Genomic DNA, 19,559 nt, shown 5'->3' with positions numbered 1-19,559 from the left:
AAACACAGCATTTGAAAAGTCAGCTAGGCCAAGCCTCTTGCTCGCACATACAGAAGCTGAAGCCCAGACAGGTTGAGTTACTTGGTAAAGGGCCCAATGTCCTGACTCAAGGACTAGCATTTTTCACTCATTCGTAAGACACAATCAAATCCAGTACCTTGGAAAGAGATGGGAAAAAAATGAAGAAATCAATTATATTGTTACTCCTCTTTAAGTACAGAAATAACCGTGACAAAATTACAGGGATTGAGGGAAAACTGAAGTGCAGAGTTTAAAATGTCAATAATCCACAGGGAAACTGGAGACCATTTAAAATATTCATATTAAATCTCTATATAAAAGACATTAAAAGATCTCCAATCAAAATGTTCATTTTATAATAGATACGGTATGATACAATTTATAATGGATATGGTATGAACCTTTCCCTTTCACGGGAAAGGTTCGGCTGGGAAAAAGGAATTGTTCTTGAAAACGGGGCCTGTGCTATTGCAGAGACTGTGCTGAACCTAGGTCCACAGAATGCTCTGATGTCATCATTGAGGTCACAGAATCCTGCTGTGCGCCTGGCAACCTTGGAAACTTAACAGCCCTGGTGAGCACTAGGCAGCACTGCTGGTTCACTAAGTGGTACAAGTTTTTCAGCCATTTAGGAGACTTGACTATTTTTATTTGTATTGAATCATTTCAACGGATTGCCCAAGAGCCAACAAGGGCCAACCTGTAGGGGAGAGGAGGAGTTGGACGTCTCTTGAGGCATCTTCTAAGGGAGACTTCTAGTTGGTACGATGGAACGGCAACAAAAGAGGAAACGCCTGGAAAATGAAGAGTCCCAGGAAACTGCCCAGAAGGGAGGAGGTATGTGGGGGGCAACTTGTCTGGGGCACATGGGTTTCTGCCAAACTGAACCTTCTCTAGGAAGAGGGGGACTGAGAACGTGTCACCTGTGAAGCAGGGAGCGAGAGACCTTGTCTCACTGATGCTGCCGTAGCCATCCGGAGGCTCCCTGTGGTGTGAGACGGCACAGAACGGCCAGATGCCCCCTGGGAGATGGGAGGTCAGCTCCGCTGGTCTGAGGACTCTCTCCTGGGGCTGCCGGGCCTGGAGCTTTGTCGGACTCACAGCAGGCTGCATCCTGCTTGCACAGACCTAGAGGTGCAGCTTTTCTCAGTCCCCGATTTCTCTCTTATTCTCTTGGATCTTTCCCTGGGGTCATGAGGTGGGGGATGTGAAGGATGCAAGGATGCTGAGAGAGACCCATGAGTTGCTTGGCCTCTTTTACCAACTGGAAAGAGAAGCCCCATGAGCTGAAGGCCCTGTTGAAAAATATCTTGACAAGTGGAATGCACTTCGAAAGACGATTGTTTGCCTAGGGATGGTGTCATATTGAAAGCAAGGAGGTTTTATTCCTTCAACAGGAAGAATCTCCCAAAGGAGACCGAGGGAAGGGAAGGGCTTTCCAGAGACTGAGACCGCGTGGGCGAGGGTGAGAAATGTCCTCAGGGTCCTGCGGGGAGCTCTGAGAGCCACGGGCCACGTGGTGCCTGCGTGCATTAAATGTAGGTGTAGGCGAGTACCTTGCCCTGGGAGGGGGTGGTCACCCCAGAGCTCCAGCTAGAGGTCTCTGCCCCAGATTAGAGCCCAGTAGCTCCTACCAGGCCCAGGGCCCTGGAGACTGTAGGATGGGCCCTGGGAATGGAGCTCTAGACAGCAGGCAGATTTTCAGGCAGTGGCTGGGACAGGCTAGGGAAGGCAATGACTGCCCCTGACCATTCAGAATATTTTTCTCTATGTTCCTGTGGGGGGTGGGGGGGTGGGCGGAGGGGGTAGTGCTGAGAAGAGCAGGATGAATGGGGGTAGAGTGCTTATCAGATATAAACTCTGCGTGGTACAGTTCTTGACACCCTGCCTGGACCTGGCTGACACTCGGTGTATGTAAGAGTGTATAGAGAACTCTTGGTAGGGGTGTTTTATGAGACAGTAACTCATACACCCATGGACACTCTGATACAGCAAAAGTATCACACACCCCACATATAACTTCCGTATTAAACCACACACAGCACATGGAGGTATATACACGCATCCCTCCTGTACTACGTTCTCATACAACCCACCTGTATCACAATCCTCTCCTCCAACACCAAACGCTGGAGATGAGATATGTATATAGACACACACACTATATATATAGGACACACACACACACACACACACACACTATATATATATGTATCTCCTCAACTCTCGCACAAACACAGCTAACTTCAGCCATCGCTAAATACCTCTATAAGAACCAGTCACGTGTCATACACACCACACTTGTAACACATTCTTGAGTAATGCCAGACCCGCTTTGTACAAACCACAGTAAACCACAGTCTCACTAACCCATGTCAGGGTTGCCAGATAAAATATGGGCTATCCAGTTCAATTTGAATTCCAGATAAACAACAAGTAATTTTTCAGTATCAGTATGTCCCCAATATTGTACGGGCCATACTTACACTAAAAGTAAGACCAAATACTGCATGGGAATACTTACACTGGAAAATTATTCTGGGTTTATCTGAAACTGAAATTTAACTGGGTGCCCTGTATTTTTCTTCGCTAAGTCTGGCAACCCTTATATACTTGCCACCAGCTCAGGTATCATATATTTATTGTAGTTTTGTTTAGTGTGTGTCTTCCCCTACTAGAATGCGCAGCGTTACCAGAGACTACAACAATGGAAGAGTGCCGGATACACAGAAGTAGCTGCTTACTGAATCTTGCTGAATCAATGAATGAACACACACCATAAATACAAGCCACACCATGTAATGAGGAAAAGTTACATGTCCCAGAATTCCCGACTTGTGAACAGAAACCATGCACACAAAGGCCACAGACACAGATAAGACACATCTCCACCGTGCTCCCCATGCCAACCCCACACTTACCACAGACTTAACTGATACACATCACTCACTCTTCCCACATACTCACAGTCACCACCGAGGCCTACATTACCAACAAGACAGTGACAGAGTAAGTACTGATTTGAATTAAATACTGGAGTATCCACTGGGAACCCCATCTCAACTGTGTGTATTCACTGCACCTGACACGTGCCAGACACTCGGTAAATATTTGTGGACAGAGAGGACTGATGAACCCACCCTGAGCCTTTCATTCCTCCCTCAGCAATCTCCAAGTCACAAGAGGATCCCCCTCAGCTTGGATCCACTGTGGTGGCCCAAGGCTGCAGCCCAGGGGCAGGGGAGGTCTCCTCTGCCTCTACATACTTCTCCTGTGCTTCTTCTCCGCGCAAGCTCATCTACGCTGGTAAGGGCGCGGGGCTCCTCAGGTGAGGGGGTGTTTGGCTGTGAGGCAGGAGGCACACAGATCCCAGGGAGGCTGAGAGGAAACCCAGGGTCATCAGAGGTGATGAGGGCTCTGTGGAGGAGCCTGGGCAGGATGGCTGAGCTGTTACGAGGGCGTGGATCCCAGCTGAGTCTGGGGCGGGGGGGTGTGAATCCTGGTACTACCATGGTGGGGAAGTCAAGGAGCAGGGGCCGGAAAGGTCTGGGCTTGAGGTGGAGGGAAGAGGGACCAGATTAAGCATCTTCAGAGGAAAATGTAGGCTTTGTCTTTGCCTTGGCTTCCAGAGAAGGACAGAGTTCTACATCATAGATCTCCAGCCTGAGAGCAGCACCATCCAGCTCAGGTCCACACAGCTCACACATACATCCGCCCTCCAGGCACATACCTTCTCAGTGCACACAGAAACCCCAAGCACCACAGCCCCATTCCACAAGTAATGCACCACCGATATTCCCAAACTCACACTCCTCGTCGTACACGCATCCACCCGCATCTCTCAGTTACCACAGCCCTCACCACCATACTGCACACCCCTGTATACAGACACCGCTCCAGTAACCCCCCACACGCACATGAAAAGCCCACAGATGACACCAGATACACCGCTCCGTCCTACGGCCAACAGACACCAAGCTCACGACATAGCTACGTCATGCAAATGTCCCTCTCTCGTCTACCACACCTGCTCCCTCAGCTTCTGGCACGGCCCATGCATGTTATGATGTTTTTAATTTCCTTTTTCAGGAATCCGGAGATCACATCGAGAAACTGCCCAGCCTAAAGCACCCCTAGCCCAGGTTCAGGAAACAGGGGAGACTGCTCCCCCATCACACTGTGTCTCCTCCTCACCCTCTTCACCCTGTAAGAACGATCTGCACCCAGACAAAGAGGAAAGGGGCATGAAAATATACTACATGCAGGTACAAGTGAACAAGGGTGTAGCTGTCTCCTGGAAGACAAAGAAACCCTTGGAGTTGCCTGAAAAGCAGCTGACGATAGAAGAAGTGACCCTTCCTGAGGATGCGTGCACAGTAGGCACTTACCCCTCTGATGTGTCCACCGAAAGCCTCCTGTCTGACAGTGAGCCCACTGGGGAGGAGAAAGAGTATGAGGAAAGGGCAGAGCCAGGCAGCCCATCAGGGCCACCTGCCGTCCAGGAGACACCCAGGGCCAAGACACCGGACTGGATGGTGACCATGGAGACCGGCTTCAGGTGCATGGCCTGCTGCCGGGTCTTGCCCACCTTGGAGATCCTCCAGCAGCACGTGAAGTTCGGCGTCCTGGAGGGCTTCAGCTGCCGTGTCTTTCATCTCAACATCGCCCAGTGGATGGGCAATGTGGAATTCGAGAGCACCCCTGAGGAGGAGGGCAATGTGGAATCCGAGACCACCTCTGAGGACGAGGAGGACGAGGAGGACGAGGAGGACGAGCAGGACGAGCAGGACGAGCAGGACGACGAGGACGAGGAAGAGAAGCTAGAAGGCCCCAGCCCGAAGAGACCCCGGAGGCAGGGTCTTTTCTCTCTTTTGAGTTCCACACAGCAACTGAGATTCATGGGACAGAAGATCCTGGAGACGGTGTGGCCTTGGAAGAGGTAAGGCTTGAGGCTGGCACTCTTCTGAGCCTATGTCACGAGGGCCCAGAGGAGTCTAAGGGAAGGGGCCGCACACATGTGCTGGTTTACCTAATGGCTCTGCAGTTGCATCAACTTGGGACACACCCAGCACTTCCAAAGGAATTGAGCTCTGTTGACTTCGACAAGAAGGTGGAGCCTTTTCCTAGGAATTTTCTCAGGGTCTGCACGATGGGCCTCAACTCTTAGAGGACGTACCACCAGCAGCTCCTTGTCGGCAGAGAGAGCCAGGAGTGGTCTGAAGAGAGGACAGGGGCCCTTGCAGGACCGGAACTTTGAGGTCTGAGAGCCTTGGGCCTGAGCTGAGATCTCACCTGGACCACTGTACCTAGCCTTCTGTGACAAAGGGGAATATGAAAGAGAGTCACGTGGAAATGAGGTTCCCCGAGATATGGAAGTGTTCCAGAACCTTCGTTGCGTGGTAGTTGATCTGGAGCCAAGCTCACTGTGGTATGTGTGGCTCTGAGCATTAAGGCAACGCTGGAGGGTAACCCTGACCAGCAGAGCTTGGAGTGCTCCTTGTCTCTTCCTGTTCTACCTCATTTGTTTTATCCCTTCCAGGGAGAAGAAAGGACCCTCGGGATAGTAGCAGACAGAACGCCGTGGTCTGAAGGAGGATGAAGGGACCGGCACTCAGTCTAACATCATATGACAATATGAACATCCTATGCAATAAAGGGCATTTTCCAAACCTTTCCTGGAGGTTTTAGTTAATTACATTTTTCTATCTAATCTGTCATCTACATCTGTATCTTTCAAGGTTTGTGAACAAGCTTTCACATAAGCACTAGAGACGTCCGCCAGCATTTTCTAGAAGAGGCCTGCAAATTGCTGGGGACTCCTCACAAATAGGGAATGGCCACAACCCCTGCCACACAGACTATGCCCGTGGCCCTCCTGACCTACTCCCACTCTCTCTCTGAATTTCCCGAGGTCTGAGATGAGGGTGCTGGCTGGAGGCAATGATCGCGTGCAGGCTGAATCTTCCCCAGATTCTGATTCTCTTCCTGGGCCTATCGTCCTCAAGCACAGTCTCCATGTCCCTGGCCACACTGATCTCTCTCCTTCAGTCCTTCCCTCCCTCCCTCTCCTGCCTCCCAGTGCAAAGAATACTTTGTTACATTTGAGACGAGATTTATTTTTTGTGCACAGAATTCTCACCTGTTCTACTGTGGCCTCTGTTTTGAACATTCCAAAGCTGAGCATTTTCTTTTTTTCTCCCTCATTTCTGCTGAGTCTTTACCTTCCTAATGCAGTGAACTCAGAGTGCCTAGCTGACTGGAGGGGGAAAAAAATCCAGGGAGCAAAGAGAAATAATAAAAAAAGTGTCAGTTAATTTTTCATAGTGTTATCCAACTATGTATTTTTAAACTTTTGGAAGAATATTAGGAATATTCTCTTTATAAAAAACTGAATCATTGGGCTTCCCTGCTGGCGCGGTGGTTATGAATATGCCTGCGAATGCAGGGGACATGGGTTCGAGCCCTGTTCTGGGAAGATCCCACGTGCCACGGAGTAACTAAGCCCGTGCGCCACAACTACTGAGCCTGCGCTCTAGAGCCCGTGTGTCACAACTACTGAGCCCACGTGCCACAACTACGGAAGCCTGCATGCCTAGGGCCCGTGCTCCGCAAACAAGAGAAGCCACTGCAATGAGAAGCCCGTGCACCACAGCCAAGAGTAGCCCCCGCTCACTGCAACTAGAAAACGCCCGCTAGCAGCAACAAAGACCCAATGCAGCCCAAAATAAATTAACTAATTTTTAAAAATTGAATTATTTTCAAGGGGACAATGTATAAAAGTACAATAAAAGTCCCCCTTCATAACCCCCCAAGCCCACTCTCAAGATGTAATAGATATGGTGTGATACAATTTATAGTCGTAGTACTCCTCCTCCTCCTCCCACCACAGCCGAAATCCTCTGAGCCCGGTGCAGCAGCTTCCTTTCACAATGCTAGGACCGGCCACAAAACAGATGATAATCCCTTTGGACATTTCAAGGAGCAGCACCAAGGGAACAGTACCTGGGAAATGCCACTGACAGCTCAGAGTATCCATGGCATTTCTAGGGCCTCGGCACTGCTCTTGCTCTGGGAATGAAGGTCCAAAAAGCACGTCAGAGAGTGTTCGTAATTGTAAACAAGCTCCACCTTTGAAACACAATCTACATAGAACCACATATACAAGCCTGCACAATGGATGAAGCCAACGTCTCCTCCACGATTGCCCTTCTGACAACTTCATTGTCTCCTCAACCATAAAAGGTGAACTTCAAACTCACGACCTTGCCTTGTCACCAGAAACATCCAAGCTTGGATCAGTCTTTCTAAGACCAGATATTTGCTCTGTGAGCTACTACAGACTTGTCCCATACACAGAAGTAGAACAGGATTATTTCTATCTACCCGGGGACCTGGAGTCTTTCACATTGCTCCTGTTAAAACTCTCAGAACACCAAAACTTTACCTACAAAGGGTTCAAGCTATGACACTCCCAATTTTCACAAACCTCCTTATCTCTTGTGAGTCACATGCAGCCAATTCCAGGAATTGGAAACATGGTTGTGAGGATGAAACTGACTTTGGGGCTCCCCTTGGATATGGTCTTCCAGACTTACCAAAAGGCCATTAAGAGGACGGTTTACCCCACCTCAGGGAAACCCGAGGCAGTACTTGCAGTCAAGGGCTGGCCATGGCTTCTGAGCTACCTCCAAAAAGAATTTCATACTGTACCTGGATCTGCTGAAGCCATTCCTGACTGTCCGAGAGCCAGCATGTACCGCTCCTCAACTGCCTCCATTGTGGATCATCAGTAGGGCTGTCAGATTTACTAAATAAAAATGCAGGATACCCAGTTAAACTTGAACTTCACATGAATAATAAGTCATTATTTTTAGTATAAGTAGATCCTATGTACTATTTGGGGCATACTTATCTTCAAAATGTACTCGTTGTTTTTCTGACATTCATATTTAACTAAACAGCCTATATTTTATCTGTCAACCCTACTCATCAGAAATGATGGAGGCTTATAGAGATCCAGGAGATGCCTCAGCGCCTCCTCAGCTTTTATTTCTACATCCTGGACAGCGAGCACGAACTTTCCACCCCCAGTCATTAGCCATAATGGAGGATATTCTCTGTTTTAGAGCTCTTTCTACGTGTCATTGTTATTATCTTCCTTGTTTTAAAGAGATGTTTATTTTTTCCCAAATTTAATAGCTCATCCAAAAGTATTTCAAAGTTCATTAGACAAGGGAAAAACAACATGGTTCTGAAAAGTGAAGGAAACCTCCTGGTGCTTAGTAAAGAAGTAGTAGGGAGATTGAAAAAGCCAAACTTAATAAGCAAATCTCTCCAAGGGTATTTTCAGAGCTTGATACCCTCCCACACCCTGAAAATATCATTACATCAAGAATGTAGAACGGCTAACCAAATGTAAGGCTCCCATATGATTCTATCAAACTGAGGATGCTTCTTTACTAAGCAGTGAACACACTTGCTGCCCCAGGGACCTTGGCAGTTGCAACGTAGGGCTCTTCCCTTTGGGATGGAAACAGCAAGTTCTCCTGTGGTCTACATGCTGGCCCCAAAACTACTACACTCCCAATACTTGTCAACTTGAACTATTTTTCTACATATCTCCATTTTTCTGTTACTATCTGGACTACATCCTAGACTTGACATTACATAAATTGCATTCAAGAAGCTCTTTTTAAAAGTTGCTAGGAAACCTTAAATCTAGAGCTTGCAGTCCCTGGCTTACTTTCATCCAGGTGCATAAGGGTTTTCAAAAGTAGTCAGGTTAGTTACCCCGTATCACAGCCCCACGCTTGTGTCAGAGATATAAAAATGGAACATGATATTTAAGGTTTTACTTGCCAAATCATCAAGCCTCCCAGACAGAGGCAATAGAGCAAAATGATTACAGAGGCATGGATTTTGATTTGCTCCAGTGTCTTGGGCAAGTCACTTGGCCTCTGTATTTATTTGTACTTATCTGCACTTATCTGTCACTTGGGGGTTATAATTGTACCTGGTCCATGGGTACCTTGTACAAAAGATCTGTAAAGTAGTTACAAGAAACCGACACAGAGCAAGCACTCCACAGACATTGGCTATTAGCTATTGGACATATTTCTCCATGAAACAGATTACTTTATCAGTGGATGACTCGGTGGGAGACAGTGAATCACAGTATCACAGCATGTTGAAAGTGACCTAGTTCACACTCTTATGTGAGAAAAAGAAAAGTGTGCATGTGTAGAAAATGTCTGAAAGGTTACATAACAGATAGTTAATCATGTTAACTTGGAGGATTAGAATAAATCAGGAAAGGAGGATAGAAAAACTTGAGTGTCATTCAATTTCTACATCATTTGTGTTTCTACACTGAGACTCTGAATACACTGGAAGTGCAATTTTTTTGAATGTGGCGGGATAAAGGTTTTCAAGTGTTCCTGATACATCCGTATTATTACTTCAGAATTGCTGGCATTTCTTGCCATCTTCGGATCTACACCCATTTGAGTCAGGGGGCCATTCTGGACGGAGGAGATACTAGAGCAGAAGTGAAGTGAGAGGAAAGGAGAGAAAAGATTTTCTCTCTTCTCTTCAAAGAGGAAAGGTCTTTGGAATGGGAGCAACTCACAACCAAACTTTGGGGAAAGGATGTGATGGAAAACGAGACAAACGTCCTACCCCTGTGATGAGAAGGATTCCCTGGGCTGGATGGAGGGAGGTCACAGGTGGCTGGACAAGGAAACCAACTAGGGAGAAACACACACAAGTGCAGAGCAAACACCCTGAGGCCACTCAGCCTGACTCCATGCAAACATGTGTCCAGCAGCCAGCCCTCCACCTGTGGCTCCCCAGCAAGACAGGTACCTCGGGGGTGCCAACTCATTCTGAGTCCATTATGCGTGGCCATTCATAAACCGCTCTCTAACGTGTGAGGAATAAACTCTCAATGTTTATGAGGAAATTGGGGAAGGAGATTGAAAGGTTACTTAAACGGAAAAAAAAGAAGTTCAGGAAGGCAGGATGGTAGAGAGACAAGAAAAAGACCTTAAAAGATAGAAGGGATTTGCCAAAGAAGAGAAAGAAAAAGAAATGATTCCGAATGGGTTAACCTGCAGCTAGGAAGTTAAGGAAGATTACTGATGTGTGAAGACTATGGAATAAAGTGAATAAAATTTATCAGAAGTTGCTGAGACTATGGTAAGAAGCATGATTATCAAATTATGAATTGGCGGCAATGGCATTCTAGGGGGACACTAGGAAGGGGAAGCAAATGTTCACGAGATGACAGTGGCAGGTGGAAAGTTGTTTCAGGGGAAGATCAGTCTTGCAGAGTGTGTATCAGACGAGGGCAAGTGTGAGCAAGCAAGGAAATACTAAGTGTATACGGTTCCTTCACTGAGTGCACCCAGCCCACCCAGCCCCGTGGTCAGCCTTGAGAACAAGCAGGACTTCAGGTACTGGAGCTACATTTCATTCATCAAGCCTTGAGAAGACACCCTTAACTCAGGTCTTCTCTTCAAACGCCATCTTTCCTTCTTGACCTTCATTTGGCCTCTTCCCTTACCCTCAAGCTGTGGACTGAGGCCACAGAGCAAGATGGGTCACTAGTGTCCTCCATCCCCTGGCGACTGTGGTTCACATCAGTGGAGCACCAAAGGCAATAACCAAGTAACAGACACAAGAGTGTATGAAGAAGAAGAGATTCTGATAAGGCTTTCTGTGACAGTGTGGGCCGAGTCGGCTCTATATGGCTGGTATCACCTGAATGACGAGCAGCCTTAGGGGAGAAGTGCTCAGAAGGCAGAGCCTGGCTCTCTAGAGGCTCTGCGTCCTCACAGCCCACTCCAAGACCTCAGTTGCAGCTTCGGCCCCCAATCTCTCTCCCTCTGCCTACTCACAGGTTTTGAAGTCTTCTTTCCTCCACATTTCTCTTGAGAGGTGGAGGAGGAAGATGAGGTTCAGGCCAGCTCAGACTCCCCTGGGATCCCAGCAGGATGCCTATCATGAACCTCCCACATTCTAGGAAGCTCCTACGACCTCCACATTTGGGGGAGTTTTCATTTCAGCTGTGCTTCAAATTGCTGGCTGGAGATGGCCTGTTGGAACGTGGCTAAAAGCAAGTAGCAATCCTTCGGGCAGCCTGGCCCTTCTCGACTGTCAGACATCTTCAGGGATATTCTAGGAAACGTTGTTTGTTCTAGAGAAGGGAGGGAAACAATCCAATTGTCCAATAATGCTTGAATGGAAAATAAATGATGCTATACGCATGTGATGAAATAATACCAAACGGTCAAAAATCAAAGACCTAGATCTATATGGATTCACGTGGATAAATCTTGAAAACATAATATTGATTGGAAGAAAATAAGAGAAGATAAAGAAGGTTAGATTGTGATAACAGGTATGTAAGTATTTAAATATTTAAATCAATTCAACATATTGCTTTTATATAGAGAGATGCAAGAAAATAAACTTTATCTAAAGAACACATTATTTACATTTAATATGCTCATTTATCTAGGAGACCCAAAAGAACCCACAGATAAACTAGCAGGAACGAAGAAGACGGTTCAACAAAGCACACACATACAAGATCAATACATTTTAAAAATCAATCAGGCTCCTCTACACTGGCGATAACAAATTAGAAACTGTAAAAGAAAATAAGAAAAAAAGAAGATCTAAAAATAGTCACAAGAGCCATATAAATTAAATTTAGAGCTAAGCATACGTAAAAGTAAATATAACTAACAAACTGAGTACGACCACTAAAAACTCCACCCAACCCAAGGATTAGAAAACGACTGTTCTCACTTTATGAGAAGAGACCCTCTTCTTAAGTAGCAGATCAGTACGTGAGAGTGAATCAAAGAAACACAGCATTTGAAAAGTCAGCTAGGCCAAGCCTCTTGCTCGCACATACAGAAGCTGAAGCCCAGACAGGTTGAGTTACTTGGTAAAGGGCCCAATGTCCTGACTCAAGGACTAGCATTTTTCACTCATTCGTAAGACACAATCAAATCCAGTACCTTGGAAAGAGATGGGAAAAAAATGAAGAAATCAATTATATTGTTACTCCTCTTTAAGTACAGAAATAACCGTGACAAAATTACAGGGATTGAGGGAAAACTGAAGTGCAGAGTTTAAAATGTCAATAATCCACAGGGAAACTGGAGACCATTTAAAATATTCATATTAAATCTCTATATAAAAGACATTAAAAGATCTCCAATCAAAATGTTCATTTTATAATAGATACGGTATGATACAATTTATAATGGATATGGTATGAACCTTTCCCTTTCACGGGAAAGGTTCGGCTGGGAAAAAGGAATTGTTCTTGAAAACGGGGCCTGTGCTATTGCAGAGACTGTGCTGAACCTAGGTCCACAGAATGCTCTGATGTCATCATTGAGGTCACAGAATCCTGCTGTGCGCCTGGCAACCTTGGAAACTTAACAGCCCTGGTGAGCACTAGGCAGCACTGCTGGTTCACTAAGTGGTACAAGTTTTTCAGCCATTTAGGAGACTTGACTATTTTTATTTGTATTGAATCATTTCAACGGATTGCCCAAGAGCCAACAAGGGCCAACCTGTAGGGGAGAGGAGGAGTTGGACGTCTCTTGAGGCATCTTCTAAGGGAGACTTCTAGTTGGTACGATGGAACGGCAACAAAAGAGGAAACGCCTGGAAAATGAAGAGTCCCAGGAAACTGCCCAGAAGGGAGGAGGTATGTGGGGGGCAACTTGTCTGGGGCACAGGGGTTTCTGCCAAACTGAACCTTCTCTAGGAAGAGGGGGACTGAGAACGTGTCACCTGTGAAGCAGGGAGCGAGAGACCTTGTCTCACTGATGCTGCCGTAGCCATCCGGAGGCTCCCTGTGGTGTGAGACGGCACAGAACGGCCAGATGCCCCCTGGGAGATGGGAGGTCAGCTCCGCTGGTCTGAGGACTCTCTCCTGGGGCTGCCGGGCCTGGAGCTTTGTCGGACTCACAGCAGGCTGCATCCTGCTTGCACAGACCTAGAGGTGCAGCTTTTCTCAGTCCCCGATTTCTCTCTTATTCTCTTGGATCTTTCCCTGGGGTCATGAGGTGGGGGATGTGAAGGATGCAAGGATGCTGAGAGAGACCCATGAGTTGCTTGGCCTCTTTTACCAACTGGAAAGAGAAGCCCCATGAGCTGAAGGCCCTGTTGAAAAATATCTTGACAAGTGGAATGCACTTCGAAAGACGATTGTTTGCCTAGGGATGGTGTCATATTGAAAGCAAGGAGGTTTTATTCCTTCAACAGGAAGAATCTCCCAAAGGAGACCGAGGGAAGGGAAGGGCTTTCCAGAGACTGAGACCGCGTGGGCGAGGGTGAGAAATGTCCTCAGGGTCCTGCGGGGAGCTCTGAGAGTCACGGGCCACGTGGTGCCTGCGTGCATTAAATGTAGGCGAGTACCTTGCCCTGGGAGGGGGTGGTCACCCCAGAGCTCCAGCTAGAGGTCTCTGCCCCAGATTAGAGCCCAGTAGCTCCTACCAGGCCCAGGGCCCTGGAGACTGTAGGATGGGCCCTGGGAATGGAGCTCTAGACAGCAGGCAGATTTTCAGGCAGTGGCTGGGACAGGCTAGGGAAGGCAATGACTGTCCCTGACCATTCAGAATATTTTTCTCTATGTTCCTGTGGGGGGGGGGGTGGGCGGAGGGGGTAGTGCTGAGAAGAGCAGGATGAATGGGGGTAGAGTGCTTATCAGATATAAACTCTGCGTGGTACAGTTCTTGACACCCTGCCTGGACCTGGCTGACACTCGGTGTATGTAAGAGTGTATAGAGAACTCTTGGTAGGGGTGTTTTATGAGACAGTAACTCATACACCCATGGACACTCTGATACAGCAAAAGTATCACACACCCCACATATAACTTCCGTATTAAACCACACACAGCACATGGAGGTATATACACGCATCCCTCCTGTACTACGTTCTCATACAACCCACCTGTATCACAATCCTCTCCTCCAACACCAAACGCTGGAGATGAGATATGTATATAGACACACACACTATATATATAGGACACACACACACACACACACACTATATATATATGTATCTCCTCAACTCTCGCACAAACACAGCTAACTTCAGCCATCGCTAAATACCTCTATAAGAACCAGTCACGTGTCATACACACCACACTTGTAACACATTCTTGAGTAATGCCAGACCCGCTTTGTACAAACCACAGTAAACCACAGTCTCACTAACCCATGTCAGGGTTGCCAGATAAAATATGGGCTAGCCAGTTCAATTTGAATTCCAGATAAACAACAAGTAATTTTTCAGTATCAGTATGTCCCAAATATTGTACGGGCCATACTTACACTAAAAGTAAGACCAAATACTGCATGGGAATACTTACACTGGAAAATTATTCTGGGTTTATCTGAAACTGAAATTTAACTGGGTGCCCTGTATTTTTCTTCGCTAAGTCTGGCAACCCTTATATACTTGCCACCAGCTCAGGTATCATATATTTATTGTAGTTTTGTTTAGTGTGTGTCTTCCCCTACTAGAATGCGCAGCGTTACCAGAGACTACAACAATGGAAGAGTGCCGGATACACAGAAGTAGCTGCTTACTGAATCTTGCTCAATCAATGAATGAACACACACCATAAATACAAGCCACACCATGTAATGAGGAAAAGTTACATGTCCCAGAATTCCCGACTTGTGAACAGAAACCATGCACACAAAGGCCACAGACACAGATAAGACACATCTCCACCGTGCTCCCCATGCCAACCCCACACTTACCACAGACTTAACTGATACACATCACTCACTCTTCCCACATACTCACAGTCACCACCGAGGCCTACATTACCAACAAGACAGTGACAGAGTAAGTACTGATTTGAATTAAATACTGGAGTATCCACTGGGAACCCCATCTCAACTGTGTGTATTCACTGCACCTGACACGTGCCAGACACTCGGTAAATATTTGTGGACAGAGAGGACTGATGAACCCACCCTGAGCCTTTCATTCCTCCCTCAGCAATCTCCAAGTCACAAGAGGATCCCCCTCAGCTTGGATCCACTGTGGTGGCCCAAGGCTGCAGCCCAGGGGCAGGGGAGGTCTCCTCTGCCTCTACATACTTCTCCTGTGCTTCTTCTCCGCGCAAGCTCATCTACGCTGGTAAGGGCGCGGGGCTCCTCAGGTGAGGGGGTGTTTGGCTGTGAGGCAGGAGGCACACAGATCCCAGGGAGGCTGAGAGGAAACCCAGGGTCATCAGAGGTGATGAGGGCTCTGTGGAGGAGCCTGGGCAGGATGGCTGAGCTGTTACGAGGGCGTGGATCCCAGCTGAGTCTGGGGCGGGGGTGTGTGAATCCTGGTACTACCATGGTGGGGAAGTCAAGGAGCAGGGGCCGGAAAGGTCTGGGCTTGAGGTGGAGGGAAGAGGGACCAGATTAAGCATCTTCAGAGGAAAATGTAGGCTTTGTCTTTGCCTTTGCTTCCAGAGAAGGACAGAGTTCTACATCATAGATCTCCAGCCTGAGAGCAGCACCATCCAGCTCAGGTCCACACAGCTCACACATACATCCGCCCTCCAGGCACATACCTTCTCAGTGCACACAGAAACCCCAAGCACCACAGCCCCATTCCACAAGTAATGCACCACCGATATTCCCAAACTCACACTCCTCGTCGTACACGCATCCACCCGCATCTCTCAGTTACCACAGCCCTCACCACCATACTGCACACCCCTGTATACAGACACCGCTCCAGTAACCCCCCACACGCACATGAAAAGCCCACAGATGACACCAGATACACCGCTCCGTCCTACGGCCAACAGACACCAAGCTCACGACATAGCTACGTCATGCAAATGTCCCTCTCTCGTCTACCACACCTGCTCCCTCAGCTTCTGGCACGGCCCATGCATGTTATGATGTTTTTAATTTCCTTTTTCAGGAATCCGGAGATCACATCGAGAAACTGCCCAGCCTAAAGCACCCCTAGCCCAGGTTCAGGAAACAGGGGAGACTGCTCCCCCATCACACTGTGTCTCCTCCTCACCCTCTTCACCCTGTAAGAACGATCTGCACCCAGACAAAGAGGAAAGGGGCATGAAAATATACTACATGCAGGTACAAGTGAACAAGGGTGTAGCTGTCTCCTGGAAGACAAAGAAACCCTTGGAGTTGCCTGAAAAGCAGCTGACGATAGAAGAAGTGACCCTTCCTGAGGATGCGTGCACAGTAGGCACTTACCCCTCTGATGTGTCCACCGAAAGCCTCCTGTCTGACAGTGAGCCCACTGGGGAGGAGAAAGAGTATGAGGAAAGGGCAGAGCCAGGCAGCCCATCAGGGCCACCTGCCGTCCAGGAGACACCCAGGGCCAAGACACCGGACTGGATGGTGACCATGGAGACCGGCTTCAGGTGCATGGCCTGCTGCCGGGTCTTGCCCACCTTGGAGATCCTCCAGCAGCACGTGAAGTTCGGCGTCCTGGAGGGCTTCAGCTGCCGTGTCTTTCATCTCAACATCGCCCAGTGGATGGGCAATGTGGAATTCGAGAGCACCCCTGAGGAGGAGGGCAATGTGGAATCCGAGACCACCTCTGAGGACGAGGAGGACGAGGAGGACGAGCAGGACGAGCAGGACGAGCAGGACGACGAGGACGAGGAAGAGAAGCTAGAAGGCCCCAGCCCGAAGAGACCCCGGAGGCAGGGTCTTTTCTCTCTTTTGAGTTCCACACAGCAACTGAGATTCATGGGACAGAAGATCCTGGAGACGGTGTGGCCTTGGAAGAGGTAAGGCTTGAGGCTGGCACTCTTCTGAGCCTATGTCACGAGGGCCCAGAGGAGTCTAAGGGAAGGGGCCGCACACATGTGCTGGTTTACCTAATGGCTCTGCAGTTGCATCAACTTGGGACACACCCAGCACTTCCAAAGGAATTGAGCTCTGTTGACTTCGACAAGAAGGTGGAGCCTTTTCCTAGGAATTTTCTCAGGGTCTGCACGATGGGCCTCAACTCTTAGAGGACGTACCACCAGCAGCTCCTTGTCGGCAGAGAGAGCCAGGAGTGGTCTGAAGAGAGGACAGGGGCCCTTGCAGGACCGGAACTTTGAGGTCTGAGAGCCTTGGGCCTGAGCTGAGATCTCACCTGGACCACTGTACCTAGCCTTCTGTGACAAAGGGGAATATGAAAGAGAGTCACGTGGAAATGAGGTTCCCCGAGATATGGAAGTGTTCCAGAACCTTCGTTGCGTGGTAGTTGATCTGGAGCCAAGCTCACTGTGGTATGTGTGGCTCTGAGCATTAAGGCAACGCTGGAGGGTAACCCTGACCAGCAGAGCTTGGAGTGCTCCTTGTCTCTTCCTGTTCTACCTCATTTGTTTTATCCCTTCCAGGGAGAAGAAAGGACCCTCGGGATAGTAGCAGACAGAACGCCGTGGTCTGAAGGAGGATGAAGGGACCGGCACTCAGTCTAACATCATATGACAATATGAACATCCTATGCAATAAAGGGCATTTTCCAAACCTTTCCTGGAGGTTTTAGTTAATTACATTTTTCTATCTAATCTGTCATCTACATCTGTATCTTTCAAGGTTTGTGAACAAGCTTTCACATAAGCACTAGAGACGTCCGCCAGCATTTTCTAGAAGAGGCCTGCAAATTGCTGGGGACTCCTCACAAATAGGGAATGGCCACAACCCCTGCCACACAGACTATGCCCGTGGCCCTCCTGACCTACTCCCACTCTCTCTCTGAATTTCCCGAGGTCTGAGATGAGGGTGCTGGCTGGAGGCAATGATCGCGTGCAGGCTGAATCTTCCCCAGATTCTGATTCTCTTCCTGGGCCTATCGTCCTCAAGCACAGTCTCCATGTCCCTGGCCACACTGATCTCTCTCCTTCAGTCCTTCCCTCCCTCCCTCTCCTGCCTCCCAGTGCAAAGAATACTTTGTTACATTTGAGACGAGATTTATTTTTTGTGCACAGAATTCTCACCTGTTCTACTGTGGCCTCTGTTTTGAACATTCCAAAGCTGAGGATTTTCTTTTTTTCTCCCTCATTTCTGCTGAGTCTTTACCTTCCTAATGCAGTGAACTCAGAGTGCCTAGCTGACTGGAGGGGGAAAAAAATCCAGGGAGCAAAGAGAAATAATAAAAAAAGTGTCAGTTAATTTTTCATAGTGTTATCCAACTATGTATTTTTAAACTTTTGGAAGAATATTAGGAATATTCTCTTTATAAAAAACTGAATCATTGGGCTTCCCTGCTGGCGCGGTGGTTATGAATATGCCTGCGAATGCAGGGGACATGGGTTCGAGCCCTGTTCTGGGAAGATCCCACGTGCCACGGAGTAACTAAGCCCGTGCGCCACAACTACTGAGCCTGCGCTCTAGAGCCCGTGTGTCACAACTACTGAGCCCACGTGCCACAACTACGGAAGCCTGCATGCCTAGGGCCCGTGCTCCGCAAACAAGAGAAGCCACTGCAATGAGAAGCCCGTGCACCACAGCCAAGAGTAGCCCCCGCTCACTGCAACTAGAAAACGCCCGCTAGCAGCAACAAAGACCCAATGCAGCCCAAAATAAATTAACTAATTTTTAAAAATTGAATTATTTTCAAGGGGACAATGTATAAAAGTACAATAAAAGTCCCCCTTCATAACCCCCCAAGCCCACTCTCAAGATGTAATAGATATGGTGTGATACAATTTATAGTCGTAGTACTCCTCCTCCTCCTCCCACCACAGCCGAAATCCTCTGAGCCCGGTGCAGCAGCTTCCTTTCACAATGCTAGGACCGGCCACAAAACAGATGATAATCCCTTTGGACATTTCAAGGAGCAGCACCAAGGGAACAGTACCTGGGAAATGCCACTGACAGCTCAGAGTATCCATGGCATTTCTAGGGCCTCGGCACTGCTCTTGCTCTGGGAATGAAGGTCCAAAAAGCACGTCAGAGAGTGTTCGTAATTGTAAACAAGCTCCACCTTTGAAACACAATCTACATAGAACCACATATACAAGCCTGCACAATGGATGAAGCCAACGTCTCCTCCACGATTGCCCTTCTGACAACTTCATTGTCTCCTCAACCATAAAAGGTGAACTTCAAACTCACGACCTTGCCTTGTCACCAGAAACATCCAAGCTTGGATCAGTCTTTCTAAGACCAGATATTTGCTCTGTGAGCTACTACAGACTTGTCCCATACACAGAAGTAGAACAGGATTATTTCTATCTACCCGGGGACCTGGAGTCTTTCACATTGCTCCTGTTAAAACTCTCAGAACACCAAAACTTTACCTACAAAGGGTTCAAGCTATGACACTCCCAATTTTCACAAACCTCCTTATCTCTTGTGAGTCACATGCAGCCAATTCCAGGAATTGGAAACATGGTTGTGAGGATGAAACTGACTTTGGGGCTCCCCTTGGATATGGTCTTCCAGACTTACCAAAAGGCCATTAAGAGGACGGTTTACCCCACCTCAGGGAAACCCGAGGCAGTACTTGCAGTCAAGGGCTGG

At 48.0% G+C, this 19,559-nt stretch overlaps 2 protein-coding genes and 1 long non-coding RNA gene across 37 annotated transcripts in view; 2 read left to right on the top strand and 1 right to left on the bottom strand.

Annotated features, from left to right (window-relative positions):
- Positions 1-19,559, bottom strand: part of LOC308615721 — a 103,191-nt gene that overhangs the window by 6,374 nt on the left and 77,258 nt on the right. For 31 of the 35 annotated variants that reach the window (XR_014015582.1, XR_014015583.1, XR_014015593.1 and 28 more), the window contains 2 exons: positions 18,032-18,960; positions 7,732-11,218 (listed from right to left, as the gene is read on the bottom strand). This is a non-coding gene — a long non-coding RNA (uncharacterized lncRNA). The remainder of the gene's footprint in view (positions 1-7,731; positions 11,219-18,031; positions 18,961-19,559) is intronic. The other 4 variants (XR_014015596.1, XR_014015597.1, XR_014015598.1 and 1 more) reach the window with 4 other exon arrangements.
- LOC308615639 (protein FAM170A-like) lies at positions 1,847-6,152 on the top strand (the record flags this gene model as incomplete). Its single annotated transcript, XM_081231232.1, has 2 exons — positions 1,847-1,856; positions 4,111-6,152. The coding sequence occupies 2 exons, from the start codon at positions 1,847-1,849 to the stop codon at positions 4,962-4,964; spliced, it is 864 nt and encodes a 287-aa protein (XP_081087358.1). The 3' UTR covers positions 4,965-6,152.
- LOC308615638 (protein FAM170A-like) lies at positions 13,731-18,023 on the top strand (the record flags this gene model as incomplete). The annotated part of the gene is made up of 2 exons (XM_081231231.1): positions 13,731-13,740; positions 15,991-18,023. 2 exons carry the CDS (start codon positions 13,731-13,733, stop codon positions 16,833-16,835), a joined length of 855 nt encoding a protein of 284 aa, XP_081087357.1. The 3' UTR covers positions 16,836-18,023.

The sequence above is a fragment of the Mesoplodon bidens genome (genome assembly GCF_964165515.1).
Source record: "Mesoplodon bidens genome assembly, chromosome: 4".
Lineage (NCBI taxonomy): Eukaryota > Metazoa > Chordata > Mammalia > Artiodactyla > Ziphiidae > Mesoplodon > Mesoplodon bidens.
The sequence above is the reverse complement of the archived record's forward strand: the minus strand, read 5'-3'. Positions and strand labels throughout refer to the sequence as shown.